At 42.2% G+C, this 27,622-nt stretch overlaps 1 protein-coding gene across 11 annotated transcripts in view; it reads left to right on the forward strand.

Annotated features, from left to right (window-relative positions):
* Positions 1-27,622, forward strand: part of SUSD1 (sushi domain containing 1) — a 141,594-nt gene that overhangs the window by 4,702 nt on the left and 109,270 nt on the right. For 9 of the 11 annotated variants that reach the window (XR_003432541.1, XR_003432542.1, XM_027105207.1 and 6 more), the window contains exons 2-5: positions 7,330-7,443; positions 10,120-10,275; positions 21,196-21,348; positions 21,989-22,168. Coding sequence is in view for 9 of the 11 variants with exons in the window: in XM_027105207.1 (XP_026961008.1) it covers positions 7,330-7,443; positions 10,120-10,275; positions 21,196-21,348; positions 21,989-22,168 (603 nt within the window). In the remaining 2 variants the exon portion in view is untranslated. The remainder of the gene's footprint in view (positions 1-7,329; positions 7,444-10,119; positions 10,276-21,195; positions 21,349-21,988; positions 22,169-27,622) is intronic. The other 2 variants (XM_027105209.1, XM_027105213.1) reach the window with 2 other exon arrangements.

The following is a 27,622-nucleotide window of genomic DNA, read 5'->3' on the forward strand; positions in this document are numbered from 1 at the left end:
GCCAGAGGGTGTGCAGAGGGCAGGCAGAGGCCTTGAGAGGCTTGGGGAGCGGTGGTAGAGAGGGTTGGGGAAGTTGTTGCTGTGTAAAGTACACCTGACTTCCTGAATCGTGCATTCCATAGGCTTGGTCTTCACTCCGTCATCATGAATCACAGCAGCGTATTCCCTGTTCAGAGTGAGGAAGAGGAGGAAAGAAGGGAAATGGAGCGGGTGCGTGGTTTTGGAGTGACTTACAGTTGCTCAAAGTAATGTAGCAGGATTAGAGCCAATGAAGACGATCCCCGCCACGGCCTGTGTTCCCCCTCCAAGAACTTGGCCCTGAGCACATCCTCAGCTTCTGGTCAAATCCTAAAGTGGGCTCCTAGGTCTCTGCAGCCAAAGGTGGCAAGAGGCCTATTGGCCTTAGCTCTGCAGAGGAGACAGGGGTGTTGAATTGCATGGATCTTAAAAAAAAAAAAAGGTATTCAGCTTGCTCGAGAATGTGGGGCAGCCTGTTCATGTGTGACATTCAGGACATAAACCTAGGGTGTGGCTGCTTTGCTCAGAGCTCTAAAGCATTGACATTGGGGTGCTCGGCATGGGTTGGTTCCTAGTCTGGAGGCCAGGTGTGGGACCCGCTCTGCAAGTTGGTCTTGGTCAAACAGGAAAATGGTCAGAAGAGGGCAAAAGAGCAAAAGCAGCTGCGGGCTGATAACCATTTTACACAAGGAAAGGTTCTGGGTTCCTGATGGGGAATGGCAGCCCTGGGTTGGGGAGGAGAAGGGACTTGATGATGGTTCCCATTGCCCCCCAAGGATTATACTGCTTGAAAGAGTAGAGTGCTCTCTGTCTTGGCAGATTTTTATTTTATTTTATTTTTTATTATTATTTAAAAAATATTTTATTTAGTTTCATTTTGGATGCATCGTGTCAGTTGCAGCATGTGGGATCTTTCGTTGTGGTGCGCAGGGTCCTCCTTGCAGTGTGTGGGCTTCTCTCTAGTTGTGGTGGGCAGGCTCAGTAGTTGTGGCACAGGCTTGGTTGCCCCACAGCATGTGGGATCTTAGTTCCCTAACCAGGGGTGGAACCCACGTCCCCTGCATTGGAAGGCGGATTCTTTACCACTGGACCACCACAGAAGTCCTTTGGCGGATTTTTAAAGCACAGGCTATGTTTTTGTTTTTTTCTGTGAGGGATGTTGGAGAGGAGGTCTCTCAGGTTCCTTCTGTTTCTGGAATTTGATGCCGTCTCTTACAAGCAATGCAATTTTCCATAGTGTTGCAGAAGACTTGGGAATGCTTTCTCTTCCTGAGCTTTGCGCCCCTTTGCTTATTTCCTCAGGTCATTGGATCTGTTTCCACATGTCTCCACGAGTTTGAGAGACAGGGTCTCAGGAAGGCTGTGCAGTGGGCTTGTTTGGTCTGATCGTGAATGGCTGGGGATGAGATTAAGATTTGAATTCAAGCACTCTATTTGTGCTTTTAACACTTCCTTCTTCCCTTGACAGTGGACAAAATCTCTTCACTGTTTTGTCACAGTCCAGCTGCTGTTATTTCAAGAGTGCATGTAAGTTGTTGCTTGAGTATTGAAATACAGAGCGAGAGGAGCAGTCTCAGGCTGGCAGCCTCCACTCCATCCTGATGTCGAGGTTTACGTGGTGTGCGGGGGAGGGGAGGGAGGTGTGAGCAGGGCTGAAAGGGTGAGGAAGCTGAATTTGCAACTTCTGAGTCAGGTATTACCCAGAAGGCTGGGAGGATGTGGAGGAAGCAAGGAGTGATCATGGAAATGAAGGTATTATGGTTCCCAGAATATCAGCCCCATGAATAGTTGGGCATCTGTCCACACAGTGATGTTGCTTTGGGTTTTTGCATCAATGCAGCTCTCCATCACTCTCTTCATTAGTATAACTGGGAGCTGGCTAGCTGTCAGTACCTTCATTTACTCATTAACAAAGAGCTGTTGAGTGGTTGTATTAATAATGTCTCACATTCTAATTGCTTTATGCGTATTAACTCATTTACTCTTTAATCCTCAAAACAACCATATGAGGTAGGTTTATTATCATCCTCATATTACAGATTTACAGGAAACGGAGGCACAGAGATTATCAAGGATTACCCAGCTAGCAAGTGGCCAAGCTAGGATTGTAGCCCAAGTGATCTCTCTCTCTCTCTCAACCCTGCTCTGAACCAGTGTGTCTCCTACCAGGCACTGCATCATGCATGACTTGTTTCTAACAACAATAACAATATCTATGGAAAGAGACATAGATATTCATGTAAATTAGCTCTTTGTCTAGTGCTTTGAGTTCATACAGCATTTATATTTCTCATTTAATCTTCGCAACACGATCTCCGTCTTATGACAGTTTCATTTGCCTTCGATCACATAGTTAGGGAACAAGAGAGAAGACTCCAACCGAGGTCGAGACACCAAAACCTGCCTGGTCCTCTCATTGTTGGATGTGGATTTAGCTGGCTTAGTCACTACAGGGTAGAGAAGGGAGGTGAATCTAGGAGCAACCCTCAGCTGGGGGACACAATAAGAGTAACAAAGAGTACTTGTCAGGCTTCTCCTCCTAGATTTTTGGAGTCCGCACTCTCCTGTTTCTCTGCCAGTAATTCTAGGCATCCCTAGGGCAAGGGGAAGAGGGGGATCCCCCGCCCCTGTAGTAGTCCCCTCAGTTACTGTGTGGCAGCCACCTCTCTGCTCTCCTGAGCAGAATCTGCTGAAGACAGAAGTCAAGTCATCCTTGACTCGGATGTGAAGCTGCTGCCTGACACAGTTCCACCCCCAGGTTATAAGGAAGGCACAGAGGTCTTGACACAGGCCTGGAGAATTCTTCTCCATTGGGTTATTCTCTCTGTCACGTTGGTCCCATAGCTATGCTGTGCCTCAGTCTAGGCTTGGTGAAAGATGTCTTTGATATTACCTCTTCTTTCCCCAGGATTCTGACGTAAGTCCTTGAGACTGAGGGAGACTTTCAGTGTTGCTGGTAGTGTGGTGCATCTGGGATCTTCTTAGAAATGCAGATTCCCAGGCCCCACTCACACCTACTGAATCAAACTCTCTGGGGATTCTGTTTTAACAAGCTCTCCAAGTAGGGTGATCAACTGTCTTGGTTTGCACCGAACTGAGGGGTTTCCTGGGCAGGGGACTTTTAGTATTAAAACTGGGTTGAACTGGTTACTCTGTCTCCAGTGATTCTGTGTGTGTGTGTGTGTGTGTGAGAGACAACAGATGTTTATTGTTTTAAGTTGCTAAGTTTTGGAGTAATTCATTATGTAGCAGTAAAAAACTATAAACTAGAAAGGAATAAATATGTAATTAATGTCTGCAAAATTTACAATTGTTGCAAAATTGCTTTGTAGACTAGTTGTATACATTTATGCTCTTCTCCAGTGATTCTTAACTGAGCTTTTGACCAATGGACACTATTGTGTGGTCAGAAGCAGCCCCCAACCCCACCCCAGCCCCTGCCTTTCCTTGTATTGAGGTTGTGCTTCCTACCCCTCTTTTTTTTCCCCCAGAAGACAACTTTGTCCCTCAAGCAGTTAGAACTCAGAGGGCCTCCCTACTAGGCCCTGCAGACTGGGCTAATCATGGCTGAACAAGAAGCTTCTTGTTCCCTCTACCTCTGGAAACCACTTTCTCTTCTGCGGGTGGTCTGGGAAGCCTTTGGTAGACTGGCACACATCTTGTCTTTTTCGCCAGTATGGGAAACAAACATTTATTGAGGGCTTCCCTGGTGGCGCAGTGGTTGAGAGTCCGCCTGCCGATGCGGGTTATGCGGGTTCCTGCCTCGGTCCGGGAGGATACCGCGTGCCGCGGAGCGGCTGGGCCCGTGGGCCGTGGCCGCTGGGCCTGCGCGTCCGGAGCCTGTGCTCCGCAACGGGGGAGGCCGCGGCGGTGAGAGGCCCGCGTACCGCAAAAAAACAAAACAAAACAAAACAAAAAAACATTTATTGAGCCAAACATGATAGGTACTGTCCTTGGGGCTACACTTATGCTAAATTATTCCTAATTGGTCATTAAAACATGTACCCTAAGAATGAAGTGTCAGAACATTAGAGGGAAAGGACTTCAGGGGCCCTTGAATCCCTGCTACTCAAAATGTAGTCCACATGGCAGCTTGTTAGAAATACAAAATATAGGGTCTCACCCCAGACCAACTGAATCAGAGCCTGTGGTTTAACAAGATAAGCGCCTGTGGGTGGTACTACTTTGCTTCTTAATATTTCGTGTTTATTAGATTCTTTCAACAGTTACATGAAGTAATCATTTTCTATCTAATGTTAGTTTCTGGAACTGGATGGATATAAAAATGCTGCCATCTTTATAAAGATAAGTATTCCATATAGGAAAAAAATCAAACATCTTATCATTTTATTATTTCATTAGTATAGTGTTTGTGTCAATAGAAAAAAAGAATACAGATACATACACATATATGTATAACCGAATCACTTTGCTGTACACCTGAAACTAACATAATACTGTAAATCAACTATACTTAAAAAAAAAAAGTTTAGTGTATATATCTATTATTGTACTACCCACACACGCTGGGGTGAGTGGCCATCATTATATGGTTGACCACAGCTGGGTTTGTGGAGGTGACCCAGGACCCATTATTTAGAAGGTATTTCCAGGATTTTGGTTGCAGGTGATTATGGATTGACAGTGTCCTTATGGTACTGTTTTAAAATGTTGTGTATTAAAATGTTAAAATGGTTAAATAAATTTACCCCATCTTGGTGGACATTTAGTACGGGGACTCATTCTCCCTTCAGCTCTGTCTGTTGCCCCTATAATCAGGAGGCTTCCTGATCTGTTTTCTCCAGGTTGTAAAACTCCATCTTATGCCAGGGTGAGTTAGGGGATCTGAGCATCTAACTACTCCTCCATATTTTCAACTTGTTGCTTAACTCTCAGCCCCTACCCTTTATGCTTGCCTTCTGGGGTGCTAAGTGACTCCATTCCTGAGCCTTTCAAGTTGGCTTTTATTTACGTTTTAAATTTTATTTTAATTAATGTCCCCTCCCTCCCTCCCTCCCTCCCTTCTTTCCTTCCTTCCTTTCTTCCTTTCTTTGCTTCCTTCCTTCCTTGGCTTTTACTTCTTCCTCTCAGGCAGTTCCTATATGTCCATCTCTTTCATCTTCTGAAATATTGTCAACATTCTTGTCTGCTGTCCTCTTCTCTCCCAGAGTTTATACCTTTCTGGTCCTTGATTTCATTTTTAAATTTTTGGTGAGGGTTGCAGGTGTATTAAATCTGCTGTGTTTAACTGGAAGTCTTTCATTGGTACTTTAAAAGAAATTGTTATGTATTTTTTGTTACAAGCTCTTTCTTATTCCTAATGTTGTATGTTTGTATATACCCTTGTTTTCCTTCACTGGTCTTGAGTTTTGACTACTGGTCTTTATGATGCACTGACTTTGGCAAAAGTTTTTTGTTTTTCCAATGAATTTGAATATATTTTCTAATTCTTAACATCTTTTTAATCTTTACTGAGTCCTAACCACCCCCCTTTTAAGCCCCCATTTTGTTTTTTTCCTTTTTTTCAAGCTTCTTGTATTAAAATTTTAGTTTCCCCCATTCCCCCAGCCGCCTGCTTTTCTTTCTCTCTTTTAAAATATAAAAACATGTCAAACTCAAATTTTCTGGTGTAGATAAGCTTTTATGTCTGGTATTAAACATTTCAATGTTGATATCCTCTTTGCCCCAAGAATTATTTAGGAGAGTGTTCTGTAGTTTCCAAGTAGGTTTTCTTTTGGGAATGCAAGTCTTATGTTTTATTTTGTAGTTTTATTACATTATTACATGGTAGTCAGTATGACCTCTATAATTTCTACTTTTTTGAAACTTGTGGCATTTTTCTTTATGGTCTGGGATATAATAAATTTTGTAAATATCCTATGGTTAATTTAGTATTAGTGATAAGCATGGCTTGTCTCATTTTTGTGTTATATTTTGTTTTAAAAAAAATAAAGTGGGCTTCCCTGGTGGCGCAGTGGTTGAGAGTCCGCCTGCCGATGCAGGGGACACGGGTTCGTGCCCCGGTTCAGGAAGATCCCACATGCCATGGAGCGGCTGGACCCGTGAGCCATGGCCACTGAGCCTGTGCATCCGGAGCCTGTGCTCCGCAACGGGAGAGGCCACAACAGTGAGAGGCCCGCGTACAGCAAAAAAAAACAACAACAAAAAAACCAAAACCAAGCGTGGTTAAGAGAATTTATATATATCCCTTTCTCAGTTGGTTTCATGCCTAGAGCAGCCTGAGACCTAAGTCTTTATTACCTGGGTGGTAATGGGGCCAAGACTAAGATGAAATTCCATGCTGATATGTTCTCCTTACTAGGCCACGCCTGATATTACAGACACTGGGAGTGCAGCACAGTATCCCACATAGCCTCGGGTAGAAATTCGTGTTTGATCTTGGGCCATGTATCACCATCTGGTAGATTTGAATGTTTCAGGAATTTTAGCCCCAAACATTTTTGCTGCTTATCTAAATAATTGGGATCTGGTCATCCTGCTGGGACCTGGCTGTTATCTCACTGACATTTTAAACACATTCACCACTGTTTCCTTATAAGGAAAATGGATAGGGCAATAGACGAGTTCTTCTTCCTTCCATTTGCTTTCTAAGTTGTAGGCAGTAGAACTGCAGTTTCCTTTATCCAGTTGGTCAATAAAAATACACTGAATGTTTATACCATGCCATAATGATGTATGGGCAAATGACATAATCCCTGTCCTTGAGACGCTCGTTCATAATAGCAAGCTGGGAAGACAGAGGTGGAATAGAATATACTGACAAATTAATATGGTTGATATGGAAATGTACAAGTGTTAGGGGCGCACAGAGGAAGATTTAATTTTCCTCAAGAATGGAGGAATGCGGAAGACCTTAGGGAGAGTGTGATGATTAAACTGGGTCTTGAAATAGGAACAGGTGCTAGTTGGACAGAGAAGGAAAGATAGGCATTCTAGACGAAGGGAGCATCGTGACTATGGCATGACATAAGACAGTGGATAGCATGTATGTATGAGAAAGAGTAGCTGGCCTCTTGCCTGGAGAACACTGTGTGTATTTGCGTTTGGGAGCGGTGAGGCTGCAGGAGTTAGTCTGGGGTTAGACGGAAAAGAGCATTGATTGCCAGGTAGAGGGATTTGCACTTTACTCCATGGGCAATGGGTAGCTAAGAATGGGATAAGGTCTACCCTTCATAATTTTGGTATTCAAATTTTGGTTCTCCATTTTAACTGTTTATTACCCAAAATGTGACTCACCTAGAGTAGGTGATTGAAATGTTCTTTTCCTGATATATATAATTTATGATTCAGCTTTAGATGTCTGTGCCACTTGCCACGAACATGCTACCTGCTTGCAAAGAGGAGGGAAGAAGATGTGTATTTGCAAATACGGATTTGTGGGCAATGGGAGGACTCAATGTATTGGTAAGTTCTGAATCCTGGGTTAAGTTGAAAAGTTGAGTCAAGAAATAAGATTCTCTAGAGTTAAAGAGTTGATGTCCTTGGGGGGAAAACATTATTTTGTTCATGTGTTTTTATTACAAGAAGTTTTGTCAATTATAATAAGTCTTTGTTTTAGTGTTGGGATGTATCCTTTCTCTAGCGTTTCCAAGGAATTATCCCTCATGTTAGAGGTCATTGAACTTGAATCTCTGGAAACTCTCTGACCTAACACAGATTTGAAATCTGTTTTAACTCTTGAGTTTAACTTAACAACTCGAGTGAGTATTGCAGTTTTTAATTTCTCTAGTTGTTTTGATAGGAAACTATTTAGTACCGTGGGGAAAAACAAAACACAGTTGCCAACTTTTTGGCTGATTAGTGAAATACTGTTGCTTTGAGTCTCATGTCTACCAGGATCCATCCTCCAAATTTTTTGTAGCTGTGACCCTTTAGGGTCTTGGATGACTTAAAGAAATACAGACACCTTTGGGCTAGAAACATCTGGGATAATTTTTTGTCTCATAGCATTCACCATGCCGTGAGAGTCAGACAATATCCAGGTTCAAGCCCCATTCAGAGAGAGGGAGAGTTTCATAGTAACTTTGTAGTAGTGAATGTTAAGATAATCACAGTTTCCTCCCAGCAACCATGTTACCTGCAGTAAAAATATGGATGGTTTTGCCTTGTAGCTGTGGACTGACAGTATATACGGCCTTGTTGTGGTATCTTTGTTTTTGTTTTGTTTTGTTTTTCCTCCCTAAAGAAAAATGGCAATTAAGTCCTGAGTTTAAAAAGCCATATTCTACTTCACAGGTACACATTTTCACAATCACACACCATTGCCCGTTCCCGCAGGCTGGAGTTGGGCCTTCTCTCTTTAGAATTCTGCCCATAAGATTCTTCCCCCACTGCTTACGAGCAGGTGCTTGGAAATGAAGTTGGGATTGGGGAGCACGGACAAGGCTTTTCTACTCCCTCCCCTACTGAAGTCCTCCTTTCGTGAAAGCTCACTGCAATCTCGATTGTTCTTTGACTTCTGAGCAATAGAAACGTCTCTGAGTGGGTGGAGGGGGCTTTATTAATTTATGTGGTACTTGCTCCCAAACACTACACACTGCATATCTCAGTACTTGGCCTGATGAGACCATGCCGTAGGTTACAGGTAAGATCATAGGTGTGCCAGAGGTGCTATAACATGGTATTATGTCAAGGGACCTAAGAATTCTAGAATCTCATACAAACACAGATGTCCCTTCTGATGAAGTCTGCAGGGGAGATACGCCTCAGAAACAATGGCAAAGGACAGGAATATTCCATCTTATGCACAGGTGGACTTGTATCTGAAACCCCCGTGCCCTGCTCAGTAAGCTGGACTGACTGGACACTTGGCCTGGCAATGCCTTGAGGGTCTGTTCTGCTAGTCTGAGCTCTCATGCAGATCTTACCACAGATGGTTTTAATGATGAATAGTGTTCCAGGTTTAATTAAATTAAAAAAAAGATAATATAAGAAAAATGAAAAAAATAAAACCCCACCAGATTTTGAGTGGGGCTGGCGGGGGGCAGGGAGGGTTGGCTCTTGAGTTAGCAGGAATGGAGTGCAATTGTGGGAGGCGACTGAACTGCTTTGAGGGAACCAGTAGTGGAATAAAACACTAAATAACAGACAAGAAAACTCCAGTTCATAAGCTGATGGTATCCCCCCGCCAAAAAACTAGCTGGTTAGATCAGCTCTCAAAGGATGCAAAAGAAATTGGTCACAGGAGTTTCCTCTGATGGTAGAGGCTAGGGCAGAGTCAGCAAACTGGAGCTTGGGGGCCGAACTTCACTGCTGCCTGTTTTTCATTACTAATTTGTTTACTGATTGTCTGGGACTGCTTTTGTGCTCCAAAGTATGCATGAGTAGTTGCAATTGGAGACCTATGACTGGCCTTTGACAGAAAATGTTTGCTGACCCCTGGGCTGGAGGACAGAGATGGGAGGGAGGTTTACTTTCATTTTACATTGATGTCAAATTGTTGAATTAGACATACTCGGGGCAGGTTCTGTGGTCTCATCCAGCATGCCATGTTCCAGCCCCTCCTCACTGGGTGATTAACATTATTTATATGGATCACTGACGATTAGCAGGAGCTGCTTCTGCCTCAACATTAGCCCTGCCCCTGGGTGAGGCTTGAGCACTAATTCCATTGTGTCTCCCGGTAACTCAGAAGTAACAAATTTTCCACATAATCATTGGATGTAAAATCATCCTACTCTGGTTTTTGTTAAAAAAAAAAAAAAAAAGCAAGAGAATGGTTGGGCTGGAAAAGTGGGATTCTGTTGGATTTGTTTTCCCAGGCCTATGACAAGATCTTTTTAAGTGTGGAGAAGTTCAAAAAGCATTCCCTTCTCCCAATCTTCAAATAAGATGGACTATCAGATTGAGATGTTGGGTTTCTCTTGTGGTTTTGTAATACACCTGGTGCAAGACTACGAGGGGCCCGTGTCCTGTAGTCTGAGAAGCATAGTGAGAGGAGAAGAGGCTGGGGAAATAGATCTTTCTGCTGTTGTCACAGAATATTGATTCTCAAGTCCATAACGCAGGAGAACAGTCTGGGTGATTGATCGTGGTATGGATTGACAGCCCTTTCTGTGCGTTGTCTCAATGTATCAACAGATAAAAATGAGTGCCAGTTCGGAGCCACTGTGGTCTGTGGGAACCACACATCTTGTCACAATACACTTGGAGGATTTTATTGCATTTGCCTAGAAGGATATCGAGCCACAAACAACAACAAGGTGTTCATCCCCAATGACGGCACCTTTTGCACAGGTACTTGGGAAGGGGGCTGCAGTGATGGCAACATGGTGACGGCAGGACGGTACCTGGTACCTGGGATGTGGAGGAGGGCGAGGGTGGAGACAGGACATAGTGTGATTTAAGGGAGGGACTCTCCTTTGTCTATGAGGGAAATTTGGACTTGGACTGAGTATTAGTTCATATTAGGGAATTATTGTTCACTTTGTTAGAGGGAATAACTGTACTGGGGTATTTAGGATAATATTCTTATTTTGGGAGCTACATGCTGAAGTACCTAGGGGTGTTATTATGAAGTATCTAGTGTTATTTTATCTGTAAGGTACTTTAAATGGCAAAATGTGAACGATTGTTGAATCTTGAGGGTAGGGGTGGCACTAGGGGAGACTGTAATATTCTTTTTCTTGTTCTGTGTGTTTGAAAAGTTTTATAACAAACAACAAGGGGGGGCTCTCCGAGATGGTGTGCCATCTGCAGTTTCCTTGGAGTGACTCTGGTACCCGCCAGCTCTGTGCACACTGCCCACGGGGTGGGCCCTGTGATGCAGCGGCGTGCTGCACCTGTTAGGGATGCAGGCTTGTCTCCTGGAGGAATAAGTTGAGTGAGGAGTGAATACGTCGAGCTTTTAGGATCTCAGTAGCTTTGAAGGTCAGATTTTGGGCATATGTTGGTCAAATACAAGGGGTGGGCAAAACCCTCCTAATTTTCAGTAGCTCCTGTATTATCTGAACTCTATACAGCCTGTCATGATAATATAGCTCTTAGGTTTTCTAAGAAAATCTTTGAACAGTAATGAAGAGGAAAGGCAGGAAAAGACTCCTGGTTCTAAGATGGCTTTGCATAGTCTTAATGACTCTCCTTAAAAGCTTTGTGATATTTAAAGGTTTGGGGGAGAAAAAAAGAGAGAGGAGAGCATTTTTTATCTTTGGTTTTGATGCTCAGATTCATTCTCCCTCTTGACCTGTACCAAGGTAAAAATCCCTCAAAGGGAACATTTGATTTATTCTTGGCACGACGAATGAACACATTCCCTCAAAGAAAACATTTTACAATACCTTGTTGTTTTAGGTAGCAAATTACTTGCTACATGATTGCAGAAGTGCAGTGTTGCAGATTTAAATTAGGTGCCTTAAAAAAAAAAAAAGATACTAATTAAAAAATAAAACAACCTCGGCACATCCCTGGTGGTCCAGCGGTTAGCACTCTGTGCTCCCGACGCAGGGGGTCCGGTTCGATTCCCGGTCAGGGAACTAGATCCTGCATGCTGCAACTAAGAGCCCACATGCTGCAAGGAAGATCCTGCTCAGGGCAACCAAGATCCTGTGTGCCGCAACTAAGACCTGGCGCAGCCAAATAAATAAATATTAAAAAAACAACCCCTTGGTCTTCCCTGGTGGCGCAGTGGTTGAGAGTCTGCCTGCCGATGCAGGGGACACGGGTTCGTGCCCCGATCCGGGAAGATCCCACATCCCGCGGAGCAGCTGGGCCCGTGAGCCATGGCCGCTGAGCCTGCGCGTCCGGAGCCTGTGCTCCGCAACGGGAGAGGCCACAACAGTGAGAGGCCCGCGTACCGCAAAAAACAAAAACAAAAACAAACAAACAAAAACAACCCTTACAAGATGATGATCTGGTGTTCAGTTCATTCAATATATTTACATTTTTCATGCGCTTTCTATGTGCCAAGGTTATGCTAGTGGGAGGTGACGGCAGACAGCTAATTTCATATCAAGTGTTAGTCATAGGTAAGCAAAGGGCGCTTTCCAGAATGCAGAATCTGTGGGGGCACTTACCTTGGAAGTGGGTGAGAGACTGGAGGACATGATACCTGAAATTGTGTTTTCAAGGCTGTGGGAGTTTGACAGGAAAAACTTTTGTAACTGTATATATCAGTATAGTTTCCCAGAATGCTTTCTGTTTTTAAAAAGGTAGGAAGAAGAAGAAGAAGAAGAAAAATATTTTATGCAAGATCCAAAGAGATGTCAGCCTAGGAAGAACCAATCTTCCTGGAATAAAATCCTGATCTAGGCTCTGCTTCTGTTTATTCTACTCCTTGTAATTATTTAGTGACCTTCCCCTTCCTAAAAAAAAAAGAAAATTGAGCTATAGTTCACAAACCATAAAATCTACCCTTTTGAAGGGTACAATTCAGTTGTTTTCAGTATAATTCACAAAGCTGTGCAATAATCTCCACTATCTAGTTTTAGAACATCTCATTAACACCAAAAAGAAGTCCCATATCCATTGGCAGTTATCCCCATGACCTTTTTTTTTTTTTGAGGTCCCCATTTACCACTTTGTAAAAGCCGAGTGATGACTTTTCCTGATGACACTGAGTTTCTTCCATAATCACAGTTGCCACAGAAACATCAGTGTCTTTAGGTGGGGCAGAAGCTTAGCAAGTTTTGGGGTATCAGCAGTTATCCAGTGCTTGCCTGGAACGAGAAGATTGTGAATCCTAGTTGTTGAATTCTGAGACATCCTGGGACCTGGTGTTTATTGTACTCTGCAGGGTTCAAGTCAAGTTCAGGAGCTTGTTGCAGGTAGGCCTCTGGATGTCACTGCGTATAGATGAGGAATGAGTTGCAGGGGTTCTAGTGCTGGAGAACCTGCAGATGTTCTGGCCCCCAGGCTGCCCCCGGAATGACTCCTGGCGATCATGGGAACTTTGCTATGAGCCATAACCCGGAGGAAGAAGCTCTGTGGTACTTGTGGTGTGAGGGCATTCCAGAATGCCAGAGGCCTTGACAAACATGCCATTGTCCCTCTTTGGTAGTGATGGGGCCATGCCTGAGTTCCTCCTGCAGTTTATCATCTCCCACACTTTACTCTTGCCTCTCCCCTGCCTTTTGACTTGAGTGGGTCAAGAGTAAGTGGAGATGGACTTCCCTGGTGGTCCAGTGGGTTGGAATCCATGCTCCCAATGCAGGGGGCCCTGGTTCGGTCCCTGGTCAGGGAACTAGATCCCACGTGCATGCTGCAACTGAGAAGCCCGCATACCGCAACTAAAGATCCTGCATGCCGCAACTAAGACCCGGTGCAGCCCAAATAAATAAATAAAAGAGTAAATGGAGAGAGATGAGACTGATGTGAAAATAAGGCTCAGGGCTGTCATCTCTCTACCAGCATGACTCCAGATAGGCATGGCCCTGGTGTGTGTGCCAAATAGGCATTGACCCCAGCGTTCAGGGTCTGCTGAAAACTGCAAAATACTCTTTCTGTGCCTTTGAATTCCCCAGCTCTTGGGAATCCATCTTGGCTCTATTGACAACAGCAACGTTCTTTTTCATAAGCTCATTTCCTGCAGTATAAGGGCCTAATGCCATTTCTTCTAGAGAAATGTAACAGCACTTCAGCTTTGGCTGAGAAATGAGAAAAATGGGGGTTGGGTGTGTGTGGGGGAAAGAACCTGGAGGGAGTGAATGCTTTGCTTTGCCATTTGTCATCTCCTGGAACCTGCTGCCCCAAACCTGCATCCCATAGGTCTGCCCATGGTGAAGTAAACACCTTCATTCCTACACGTAAATCACTACCACAACTGAGACCAGTGTAGTCTGTTGGTGTCTCTCGCAGGTCAGGAGCCTTGTTTTCCATGTGAGCCTCTGCCCACAAGCTTCTCAGCTGCCCTGTTGTTTCGGGTCCCGGAGCAGCCTGCTGTGGTCTCAGACACAAATGCTCAGCGCCATCGAGATGCTGCTTGCTCGACGTGGGCTGTGCTCACTAGCCTTGCAGCCATCCTGAGATTTCTCCCAGTGCTGTCTCCAACAGAACTTTGCTGCCCAAATCCCAATCCTTTGTTTTAGCTGGATTTATCCCTAGAGTCATGCTTTACCACTCTGGAAGAAAGAAGAAGCCAGGAAGGTTAAACCCAAGGGAAAAATCACACTGGGGACGTGTTGCTCGCTACGGCCCAGAGCAGTGCTCATAGCCATTAGTTCCTTGCCTTACTCCCTGTGGAATCCCCTGCCTCCTGCTTAGGTCTCCAACTGTGGTGGGTGACGGCCTCAGACCCCTGCTACTGCCCCAGTGCCTTGGAAGGAGAGGCCAAAGATTCTCAATCAAAAGGTGGTTAAAACAAAGCTCCATCCCCCCAAATGCCAGAGGCCTTGACTAAGGTACCATTGTCACTCTTGGGGAGTGATGGGGCCCGTGCCTGAGCTCCCCCTACAGGTTAACATCTCCCACCCTTTACTGTTGCCTCTTACTCGCTCAAGCCTCAGGATATAGATAACCCAGGTTCTTTCCAAAGGCCCTGTTGAGTATAGTAAAATATATACACAGGGTTCTTTTTTACTCTATTAATTTAAAGTTTTGGGAGGAGTAATAGGGACAGGAGCTGGGCTTAAGTTTATTTTTGAACAACTGTCTGTAAAGTAGGCTTTCCTAAGCAAACTATCAATATTAGCAAGATTGTGAAGGAGGTGCTTAGCCCTTTAAGTTCAGGCTCTTTGTTCATGGCCAGCGCATCTCTGAGCATGAATATGTTTTTTTTTTTTTAATATTTATTTATTTATTTTGGCTGCACCAGGTCTTAGTTGCACGGCACGTGGGACCTTTAGCTGGGCATGTGGGATCTAGTTCCCCAACAAGGGATCGAACCTGGGACGCCTGCGTTGGGAGCCCGCTGTCTTACCCACTGGACCACCAGGGAAGTCCCCATGAATATGGTTTGAAAATGGTTTTCCACTTATTCAGCTACTGTTTTTGCAAAAGTTATGTGTCAAGAAAGGATGGAGCTGTTACCCTAGGATGAAGCTCTGGAACAGAGTCTGGGTGAATGGGTCATTTACTTCTTTTTTTTAAAATTGAAGTATAGTTGATTTACAATGTTAGTGTTAGTTTCAAGTGTACAGCAAAGTGATTCAGTTATATATATAACTTTATATATATATATTATTTTCCCTTATAGGTTATTACAAAATATTGAGTATAGTTCTCTGTGCTATACAGTAAGTCCTTGCTGGTTATCTATTTTATATGCAGTAGTGTATATATGATAATCCCAAACTCCTAATTTATCCCTCCTCCCCACTTTCCATAGTTTACTTCTGATTATGATGATCCAAAATTGTTCTTGCCAAAAGGAGACAGAAGAATAAGTCAATATTTCCCCCCAGAGAAGAAATATAGCTTTATCTTGTCCATTTATTTTAAAAAATACTTATGTAGAAAAGTCAAGCAATTATGGACACATATAAAGGAGAAAGAAAAAAAGATTACTTAATATTAACCCAGAGTCAACAACTCTTTTTTTTTTTTTTTTTTTGGCTGTGTTGCGTCTTCATTGCTGTGCGCAGGCTTTCTCTACTTGTGGCGAGCGGGGGCTACTCTTTGTTTCAGTGCGCGGGCTTCTCATTGCGGTGGCTTCTCTTGTTGCAGAGCACGGGCTTTAGGCGCGTTGGCTTCAGTAGTTGCAGCACGTGGGCTCAGTAGTTGTGGCTCGCGGGCTCTAGAGCACAGGCTCAGTAGTTGTGGTGCATGGGCTTTGTTGTTCCATGGCATGTGGGATCTTCCTGGACCAGGGATTGAACCTGTGTCCCCTGCATTGGCAGGCGGATTCTTAAGCACTGAACCACCAGGGAAGTCCCTGAATGGAATTTATTACATGGCTGTACCATGTTACTTAACTCATTTTTTCCCTATTGTGATTGTTTTTCTGTTTTTTGCCATTATAAGTAATGCTCTAATGAACATTTTTGTACTTACATCCTTACAAGTAATTAGCTCCTTGTTATAAATTCTGGAAAATAATTTCTGTGTCAAAGGGATACCTACACATTTTACATTTTGATACATAGTGCCAGACTGTATTCCAGAAAGTTCATACCAATATTCTGTCTCACTAATCATTTCATGAAGGTCTTCATTTCTTCACATCCTTGCCAACACTGGATAATATCAATAAATGATATGAATTTAACAGTTCTGATTTTAAATGGGTGTTTGTGTTCCTCTAATGTGGCTTCTTAAGATGTAGGTTTCTGAGCTGAACTTGGCATTTGAGGAGGGAAGGTGGCCTCTGTCTTAGAGCATTTAGATCTAGTGCAACAAGCCATGTGGCCGCTCCCCTGATTCCAGCCAAGAATCCTGTGACAGTGAGTGTATGCATGTGCACGCTCATTGCTCATGGTCAGGGTCAGGGTTATGAAGGAGTGGCTTGTGCTCCAGGAAGAACTGAGTCAGTAGAGAGGCAAGGCCACTCACTTATTAGCTAACACGTATTGAGGACCAAAGGTCAGCCAGGCACTGTGCTAAGTGCTTTCCACATGTTTTATTTAATCTCTGCAAAAAGACCTACTATAATTAACTTCATTTTACAGAAGTGATTTGGAAAGGTCAAGGAACAGGTATTAGTACAAATAGTAAGTAGCAGAATCAGTTCTCAAACCTGGGTCTGTTTGATGTTCAAATCCATGAAAAGACTTTAAATATAGAACACTAGGGCCCTGGCACGAGGTCAGAGTGTCCTGCTCGGTTTTGCTACTTTCTACCAAGGAGTTGTTCTGGCTGTGGGTAAAATTAAATAATCCTATATATAGAATGGGGCATAGGGAATTTTCTCCCTTGATTAGTTAAGTATGTTAATAAGGTTGCTCAGAACATTTTTTCTTCACAAGCAAACATGTGGTAACCTTGGACACCCCATGGAATCTACCACTACGTGGAGAAGCTGTTCTGATGAATTTAACGTGTTTATCCAGCCAAGATTCTAGAAGTTTATTTACTTATTTTTAAAATTTATTTATTTATTTTATTTATTTTTGGCTGTGTCAGGTCTTAGTTGCGGCAGGCAGGATCTTTGTTGAGGCATTTGGGATCTTTCCTTGCAGTGCTCAGGCTTCTCTCTAGTTGCGGTGTGCGGGTTTTCTCCTCTCTAGTTGTGGCCCGCAGGTTCCATAGCGCGTGGGCTCTGTAGTTTGCAGGACACAGGCTCTCTCGTTGAGGCATATGAGCTCAGTAGTTGTGGCACGTGGGCTTAGTTGCCCCGCGGAACGTGGGATCCTAGTTCCCCGACCAGGGATCGAACCCTCGTCCTCTGCATTGGAAGGTGGATTCTTCACCACTGGACCGCCAGAGAAGTCCCTCTAGAAGTTTAGAAAAGGGCTGGTTTGTGAGCATTAGGAGGTAGCAGGGGATTAAAAGTCAAAATCGTGTCATACTCATCTCAGTGATACAGGGTAGATACATCTAGACATCCTTAAAGCAATTGACATCTTTGACAATCTCTGTGGACAAGATAGAGAATTGTTGATTGGATGATGGTACAATTAGACTGTAAAGGGAGAAAGGGTGTGGCATAGTGATTAAGAATAAGGTCCAAGAAGCCAGATGTCTGGCTTCTGATCCTGGCTTTTGCACTGCTTAGCCTGTGTGACTTCAGTCCAGTTAACCATTCTATCCTTCAGTTACTTCATCTATAAAATGGGGATAATAATAGCATCAATCACCCAGAGTTATTGTGAGGATTAAATAAGATGGAAAATAATCAGTAATAAATAATGAAGTGCTTAGAATAGTGCTTGGCATGTACAAGATGACATGCAGGAGTTATTGTTATTAACAATCATTATAATAATTATTGTTATTAGGCTGTTGAATGGTTGTACACAAAGCAAACTGATTAATGCCTATAGTGACTCATACAGAGCTAATCAGTATCTAGAAACTCGAGGTCTTTTCCATACCACTGCATCTTTGCCTTATAATACTTGGAGCCCTTATTTTTAGCAGTCTACTGAAAAATTCATTTTTCCCACTCACTGTCTTTGAGGAGTCTGAGGCAGGGGGACAGGCTGGAATATGGCTTCTGTGTTAAAGGTATATACATAAACACATTTTACAAATTCCTCAGTGGAATAAAAAAATCTTGATAAGCTAAAATGATGGATCCAATCTAGGAACACATGTTAGATCCTGCAGTGTTGAAATCATTTCTAAAGTTTGTACTAGATTGAGGTTGATTTTATTTTATATTACTTTTAAGAATCCTTTCTTAACAGTTACCCAAACCTCCATGATTCTGTTATCAACAATTGTGTGTTTTACTGGTTTCATTTCTTACCACTCTTTGTTGTGTTTTATGATGTCTTCCCCTTTCTTGACATTATTTATTCTGATGTTTTTCACTGGCTCGAGTATTTTCTCAAAATCTTTTTCAGAAAGGAAATGTCAGTAGTGTAGTTCTTGAGATCACTCATGTTCTAAAATGTCATTCCTTTGCTTAAATATAGCATGATGTTTTGCTCTCTTTTCCTTAGAACTCTATAAATATTTTTCCAGTGCTATCTAGCATTTAGTGTTTCAGACAAGAAGTCCTGGGTCACACTGGTTCTCTTTTCCTCATAAATTACCATTCCTTTCTCTCAGGAGGTTTATAGATTTTTCTCTTATTCCATGAAATTCAGAATGACTCATTTTTCAACATTCATGCCTGTCACCTTAAAAGGCTATTTGGATTTGAATACATAAGCCAAGAGATTTTTCTCTTGATATTAATTCTTATACATTTACTCCATTCTCTTCTGTAATTCCTTTTAAATAGATATTGAATATTTTGGGTCTGTCCTCATACCATTTTTTTGTCCCATAGTTTCTATCTTATATAATTAAGATTTCTATGTACTTTGGAGAATTCCTCAGGTTGAAATTTGTGAATTTATTTTCTAGCAGTGACCAACCTATTATTCAACGCCTCCACTGAGTTTTTATTTTTGGCATTCATATTTTGTTTTTAATTTCTAAGACTTCATTGTTTTCTCAGAACTTCCCCTCTTTTTCATTAATACAGTATCCTCTTAACCTTGTTTGGACTTCACAGTCTCTTCCTATGTCAAGAGTGTCTTGGTTATTTCTTACTGCATAACCCCACTCCTCCCACCCCCTACTACCCCAAATTTAGTGGTTTAAAACAACAATTTATCATTTGTCACAATTCCATGGCTGCGTGGTTTTGTAATGTGTAGACATAGTCAGCTGGTGGCTGGGCGAGGCTGTGCTGTGCTGGCAGGTGAAAGAAGGCCTCTCTCAGGTCTTCCCTGGCAGCCCAGTGGTTAAGACTCTGCGCTTCCACTGCAGGGGGCAAGGGTTCGATCCCTGGTCGGGTAATTAAGATCCAGCATGCCGCCCGGTACAGCCAAAAAAAGAAGGCCTCTCTCACACATGGCTCGGGCCTTGATGCTGGCTGTTCACCAGGCCACTTTAGCTCTCCTCCATGTGGCCTCTGTCTTCACATGGCATCTCATCTTTAGGGCCTCTCTCCCAAGCACGGATTTTCTTCAGCATGGACACTGGATTCTAAAAGAGGGAAAGAGGGGGACTTCCCTGATGGTCCAGTGGTTAAGACTTTGCCTTCCAATGCAGGGGGTGCAGGTTCAATCCCTGGTCAGGAAGCTAAGATCCCACATGCCTCAACGGCCAAAAAACCAAAACATAAAACAGAAGCGATATTGCAACAAATTCAATAAAGATTTTAAAAGTGGTCCACATAAAAAAAAAAAAAAAAAAAATCTTAAAAATAAATAAATAAATGAGGGAAAGAAGAAGCTACCAGCCATCTTCTCAGGCTGGGTCCAGAGCAGGCACTGTATCACTTCTGCCGAGTTCTATTGGCTAAAGCAAGTCTCAAGACCAGCTCAAGGGGAGGGGAAATGGTTTGCATTCCTGATGGGAGGAGAAGCATGCAAGAAAGGAAGGAGAGGAATTGTTGACAGCTATCTCTGGAGCTGATCTCCCACAGAGTTCCCAAAGTTTGCTGCACTAAAGATGTAGGTTGATCAGAATTGGTAACTTGGGTCTCCTCCAGCAACTGAATGAATTACTGGTTCCCAGACAACAATCAGGAAGCGATGAGGTGTTCCTTGGTCCAAAACCAAAAAACAAACAAACCAATATAAAGAATGTAGTGAATTTTAATAAAATCACACTAAACAATTTAAAAGGATTCTGAGATTATATTCTTCCTTTTGGGGGGAGGTTGTTAAAATATTCTTTTTTTAAATGAAATCATAGTGCTAGTTTAAGGAGAAAAAAAGTCTTTACTGGCAAAATAGAATATTGGCCACCTTATATCAGTCCTTCCAAAATGACTGCTCTTTGAAATCCCAGAGTCTGGGAACAACCAGGCTTTCTTCAGTCACGATGCCCCCCTGTCCTCTGCCCCCCGATGGTTCTTGCAAATGTCCTGGAAAAAGTCCCCTTTTACTTAGTACTTTTCTTTCTCTAAATGAAATTGGTGTGTGTGTGGCTCTGATGGAGTTTCCAAAGTTTTAAATTTTGTTCACTAAGCCAGCTCTGGGGGGAAAAGACTGCTAACTGGCAGAGAGATTTCTTTTCCAGCCTCTGAATTATTGTGTGGTTTTTACTCCTGGACCTGCTACCACTGGCAATCTTCAGTCAAGGGGAAAAGTCGGCTAAGGAGCATGTCTTGTCCTTCTTGAAGGCTGTTTTAAGCCCTTCTAATCTTGGTAAAATTAGCGAGACCCTTCTGAGTTATCTTCTTTACTTCTTGCTGCATTGTCCTATGCTCATGAGCTGGAAAGCATTTTTCACTCTGGTCTAAATCGTTTTGTATCAGGAGTTCTGCTTCAGGTATTTTAGTACGAGATTGAGGCTATCCTTATTTTATAGTAATTGAGTTTTTTTAGCATACTTTTTGGGGTTCATTTTCTTGGGTTATTTGTTTTGTTGATACTTGTTGGTTTTTATAAATTTTCAGAACACACTGACATATTTATTGAGCACCTCTTTGTGCCTATGATGTGTAGGATACAGGAGAAGAACTCTTAAGGAGTAAAATAAAATTCATGATACAATTACAAGCGAATGCATTCACTTATAAGTGTAGATTGGGAATATGAGAAGTGGCTGTCACAATGTCCCCCCACTTTTTTTCTTTTTTCTGTTTTTCTGTCCCTTCTTATATTTGGGATGGGTCTCAAGACATAGATGAGTGTGAGGTTTCCGGCCGGTGCAGGCATGGAGGACGGTGCGTGAACACTCGTGGGAGCTTTGAATGCTACTGTATGGATGGATACTTGCCAAAGGGTGGGCCTGAGCCTTTCCATCCAACCAGAGATGCCACGTCGTGCACAGGTGGGTTTCTGTCAAAGAATGCAGCATCCGAAGGTGAGAGTCTGTTGGTGGTGACTTTCTCCTGCTCTGAGCCTAAGTCTGTGGGTCTGTGTTGGGGATGTGTGTTGGATCTGTTCCTTTGTAACCTATGAAATAAAATAACAGTCAAGATAGAAGGGGCTATATTAAAAAAGCTAAAATTAGTATGCTTCGGGGATTTTGAGTTGTTAATAGATATTCAGATGTTAACTATTATGTTAGATAGTAAACAGAGCTGATCTGGTAAGAGCCACCATCTCAAAAGTGACCAGGGAAGTTATAAAAGCCTATATATCTTAAGGTATTGTGCAATTCAGATGTTTTACTTTGCTGGGCTAGGCTTCTCCTCTTTAGTTAGTATCAATTAGTGAGGGTTGATTGCCAAATCCTTTCAGTTTTGTGCATGTATAAATGCTATTACCTGTGGAAGGCCAGAAGGATGAATAGAGACACTCACTGGAAACATGCCCAGAAGTCATGTGGAAATGAACCAGCCTATTTAAAATATGGCTCGGGTGTGTATAGGTGAGGGGAGAGGGCATGAGGTAGAGGTGGAGAGAGATTATGAATTTTGAAAATTCACATTCATATAGCAATGAGTTTGACGTTAATTTGTTTTCAGAAATAGACTGTGGCACCCCTCCTGAGGTCCCAGATGGCTATATCATAGGAAATTATACCTCTAGGCTTGGCAGCCAGATTCGTTATGCTTGCAAAGAAGGATTCTTCAGTGGCCCAGAAGATACAGTTTCAAGCTGCACAGCCTTGGGCACATGGGAATCCCCAAAATTAAATTGCCAAGGTGAGTTTTCCAAAGGTCCAGCTTCCCAGCTTATACCATCTTGAGATTGTTTTCATATTTCTCTCTAAATCTCTCTTTGGGGTACTGAATGAATTAAATAAATCCAGTAAATTCCTATTGTTTCTAATAGGTTTTCAGTTGATTCTCTTGATATTTATAGGAATAATATTTTATCATCTGCAAATAATGATAATTCCATGTTTTTTTTTCTATGTTTATAAAAGTTATATTTTTCTCTTGACTGACCACTTAGCTTGTGTTTTCAGAACAAAAAATTAAGTAGTAGTATTAACTTTGAATATTCTTTTCTTATTCCTGACTTTCATGGGAGTGTTTCATTATTCATTCATGATCTTGGCTTTTTGATGTTACATACATCTATTTATATTCTTATGTACGCGGAGAGAGTGCTGTGAGCCAAGTGCTGTTCTAAGCATATATATATATATATATATATATATAGAGAGAGAGAGAGAGAGAGAGAGAGAGAGAGACTCATTCAATTACAATATCCCTATGAGTGTGTGCTATTATTATCACATTTTACAGATGGGAAAACTGAGGCATGGAGAAGTTAAGTAATTTGTTTGAGGTTATCCAACTAGTAATAGAGCTGAAATTTGAACTTAGAATTCTAGTTTCTGAGATTGTGTGCTTAATCACTCTGGTATACTGCTTCCATTTTTGTGATGATGTTGGCTTTTGGTTTGTTTCTACTTTTGGCTTTCTCTCTCTTCATCAGTTCACCAGTTTCTGACTATATGTACATAATATTGAGGAAGACTTCATCTATTCCCATTTTATTGGGATTTAAAAAAAATCAGAAATGAGTTGTTTTATCACGTCTTTTAGGCATGTATTAAGGTGATCATATATATTTTTTCTCCTTTTAACCAGTTATATGCTGGCTTATATTTCCTGATCAATACTAGTTGCTGGAATGGATTCTTCTGGGTCTTTGGTGTTTTTTTTCTTTTAATCAGCTTTATATTTGCTAAATTTTACTTAGAAGTCTTGCATTGATATTCATAAGTCAGATTGGTCTATTTTCCTTTTCTATGCCATCTTTGTTGGTTTGGGTATTAATGTTATTCTAAATTTTGAGGAAAGAATGTGAAAACATTTCCTTCTTTCTCTATTCTCTGGAATACTATAAATAGGATTTTTAAAGATTTCACCTAGAAAACCATCTGGATGTGGCACTTAGGGAGAGGCAGTCCTTGGGATAGTTAAAAAAATTAATACTTACTGGTCCTGTTTAAGTTTCCTATTCTTGTTGATATCCATTTTGGTAATTTACATATTCTAAGAAAAATCATCTATTTCAAGTTTATTTTCAAATTTATTTGTAGAGAGAAGTGTAAGGCACTCATGTTTTTGATTTTCTGTAGTTATTTTATAATAGTGAAATATTGGAAACAATTTCAAATGTCTGTTGATAAGGAAATTGGTTAGATAAATCATAGCATGTACATAAAGTGGATATTTTGTAGCCAATAAAAATTATGTTGGGAAGAATCTTTATTGACATAGGTAAGTATTAACAGTATACTACTGAGTTAACAAACTGTATGAATAACATGACCTTAACTTTGAAAAATGTACATGTAAATGTACATGAAAATGTTTCATATGTACATGTATGTTTATGAAAAAGTTTAGAAAGCTATATATCAAAACATTAACCATGGTAGTTTCCACTGGGAGGGATCCTGGATTATTTTTTTTTTATATAAATTTATTTATTTGTTTTTTACTTTTGGCTGCGTTGGGCCTTCGTTGCTGTGCGTGGGCTTTTTCTAGTTGCGGCGTGCGGTGGCTTCTCTTGTTGCGGAGCACGGGCTCTAGGCGCTCAGGCTTCAGTAGTTGTGGCACGCGGGCTCAGCAGTTGTAGCTCGAGGGCTCTAGAGCGCAGAGTCAGTAGTTGTGGCACACGGGCCCAGTTGCTCTGCGGCATGTGGGAATCTTCCCGGACCAGGGCTCGAACCCGTGTCCCCTGCATTGGCAGGCGGATTCTTAACCACTGCGCCACCAGGGAAGTCCTGGATGATTTTTATATTTTATATACTTCCTGTATTGAAGGAATTTTTTTTAATGCATTAGAAAAAGTAACAAAGTTGTTTCCATTTTGGAAAAAAGAAAAAAGAAAAGTTTTCAGTGAATTTATTGCGTAGCTAAGCAACCTCAGTGATGCACTTGGCTAAGTTAATCCTTTTGATATTGATTTGCAATTCAGGCTCTAAACACATTCTGATAATTATCATCCTGCGGGTTAAGAAATTCTAAACGTACAATTGAGTTCTAACATTATCTTTCCATGGATCAATTAAAATACAGAACTTAGATTAAAATGTGCCATAATGTATATCAAAGAACCCCCTAGAGATTTATATAAGAAACTCCATATAAGTCCATTTGTATTACTTTGAAAATCAGTAGTCATCCGGATTATTGTACTGAGAATGTAGAAAGTTAGAGGAGAAGGCTTGTTCCATTTCCCAAAGAACTGTCATTTAGCAGATCTTCACTTCTTTTTTCCCTCCTGTAATAACTGTTCCCTTTGCCTGCTGACACCCTCCCCCCTCTTCCTCCCCCGTTTCACCATATGGCCACCGGCTTCTCCTGGCTGTGCCTGCTTCTCTCTAAACACACCCCTCTTATTTATCCCTCATTCTTCTTTGGGGCTCCAGAATCTGGGCTATGTGCCAGCCGGCACTGTATTTTTAGCTCAGCCTTATGAAGCCACAGGAATTGGGAATTCCACTAAAAACACTAGCAAACTGTGAACTTGGATGCTGAGAAGCAGGTACTTTTGAAAGGAGCAGCCGTGCATTCCAGACGGCAGCGTGTGTGTCGGATAACGGACTTCCCCATTAGGGAAGACACAGCTGGCGGCTCCTGTTGTTTGCCTTTTCCCAATTACCATGTCCCTGGAGGCTCTGCTGCTGCCTTGGGGGTGGGGGGTGGGGCATTGTGACACAAGTTCCGCACCTGAGCAGGCCTCAGAAGTGCATGTTGGAAGTGAGGATGAAATCTTCCAAAATGGGTAGGAATTTGTGGAAACATCCATCACACATTTCCATGCGCTCTCTGGAAAGGACACAATCTCTAGCTTGCATTTCCTATTATTTTGCTATTATTATTACTTTCTTAAACATTTTTTCTGCTGAACATTTTATTTTTCTAATTTATTTATTTTTGGCTGTGTTGGGTCCTCGTTGCTGTGCGCGGGCTTTCTCTTGTTGCGGAGCACAGTCTCTAGGTGCGCGGGCTTTGGTAGTTGCGGCACACGGGCTCAGTAGTTGTGGCTCGTGGGCTCTACAGCGCAGCCTCAGTAGTTGTGGCACACTGGCTTAGCTGCTCCGCGGGATCTTCCCAGACCAGGGATCAAACCTGTGTCCCCTGCATTGGCAGGATTCTTAACTACTGCGCCACCAGGGAAGTCCCTTATTATTATTATTATTATTTTTTTTGATTTTCAGAGAAGGTGCCAGTTGTAAGTGACAGCTTAAAGAATTTGAGTTTTTATAATTCAACCAAGCCAGGAGCAAGGTGAGGGAATCACTTTAACTGTGTTATCATTAGCAACAAATCCAGAGTCCAGCATACTTGATAGATCCTGTGACTAGGTAAGTCTGGAGTCTGGGAGCAGAGTAAAGACAGGTACACCACGAGCTATTCTGTAAGGGTGAACTCCTAAGTATCATGTGAGAAGAATGGGTAAAGACTAAGAGAGTTCAGGTGGGGGGATTGGGTGGTTCACGGAAGGGGTGGCATTTGTGTTCTTCCCTTTGGTAGTTTGCCTCTCATGGAAGGGTCCAGTGATGAGTGGTTTGCAGTGTAAGCAGACCAGTTGAGGGTTCCGGGACTATCTGTCTTCCAGATTTTCTTCCCATCCTTTTTGGGGCCTTATCTTCCTTTCGGGCTGGGAATTCTCAGCAATGTGTCTGGTACTGAACAGTCCCTTTAAGAATCCGCTTCCAAGCTTACTACTTCTTCTTAAAACCTTTCTAAAAACAGTGAAATGACCACTGCACTGAGAATAAAATCCAAACTCCTAACCATGGATTTTGAAGCCAACAGGGGTTTGTCTTTTTTGGCTTTTATACAGGTTACGTCTCCCATCATTCTCTCCCAACCAGTATGTCAATCTCTTATCAGCTTCAGGGCCTTTTCTCTCTACTTGAAATAATTGCCAACCTGTTTTAAAAATTGTTATTGTGGTAAAATACACATAATATAAAGTTTACCATTTTGACCATGTTTAAGAGTACAATTCCACGGTATTAAGTGCATTCACAATGTTGTGCAATTAACACTGCTGTCCGTTTCCAGAACATTTTCATCATCTCAAAACAGAAACTCTGTACCCATTAAACAAGAACTCCCCATTCCCTCCTCCCTCTAGCCCCTGGTAACCTACTTTCTGTCTCTGTGAATTTGTATTGTAGGTACCTCATATATGTGGACTCATACAATACTTGTCTTTTTTATATCTGGCTTATTTGACTGAGCATAATATTTTCAAGGTTCGTCCATGTTATAGCATGTATCAGAACTTCATTCCTTTTCTTCCTTTCAGTTGTATTGAGATATAATTGACACACAGCACGGTATAAGTTTAAGGTGTGCAGCATAATGATTTGACTCACATACATCATGAAATGATTATCACAGAGTTTAGTGAGCATTCATCATCTCATATAGATACAACATTAAAGAAATAAAAAAGTGATATTTTTTTCCTTGTGATGAGAACTCTTAGGAATTACTCTCAACAATATTCATATGTCATGTTGTACATTTCATCCCTAGTACTCACTTATCTTATGAGTGGGAGTTTGTACCTTTTGAAGAATATCATTCCTTTTTCAGGCTGAATAATTTTCTACTGTATGTGTATACCACGTTTTATTTATTCATTCATCTGTTGAGGGAGGCTACCTGCTTTCTGCACAGGAAGTTCCTTCTCATCTTTCAAGTTTCAGCTGAAATATCGTCTCTGACATTCTCTTGCTTAGTACCCAACACGTAAGTATATTATTTATCATTATTTTCATAGTTTTTATCAGTCTGCCCTACTGGGCTGTAAATCTGGGAGCTCAGTGACCATGTAGTCTTCTTCAGTATCATCTCTTCAGCACCTGGCACAGTGCCTGGCATACCTAAGGCCTGTAGAAGCACCGTGAATCACCCCCAAAAGGTGGCCCAGATGATGGCAGGCATAGTGGAATTGGCTTCCAGACTGCATCCCAGCTTGTCCTGTGGCTGAGCCTTGCTGGAACCCTGGCACATGGGCTTCAGTAGTTGTGGCTCGTGGGCTTTAGAGCGCAGGCTCAGTAGTTGTGGCGCACGGGCTTAGTTGCTCCCCGGCATGTGGGATCTTCCCAGACCAGGGATCGAACCCGTGTCTCCTGCATCGGCAGGCAGATTCTTAACCACTGTGCCACCAGG

This window comes from Aethalodelphis obliquidens, unplaced genomic scaffold (genome assembly GCF_003676395.1).
Source record: "Aethalodelphis obliquidens isolate GAN/ISIS:26980383/991018 unplaced genomic scaffold, ASM367639v1 scaffold7, whole genome shotgun sequence".
Lineage (NCBI taxonomy): Eukaryota > Metazoa > Chordata > Mammalia > Artiodactyla > Delphinidae > Aethalodelphis > Aethalodelphis obliquidens.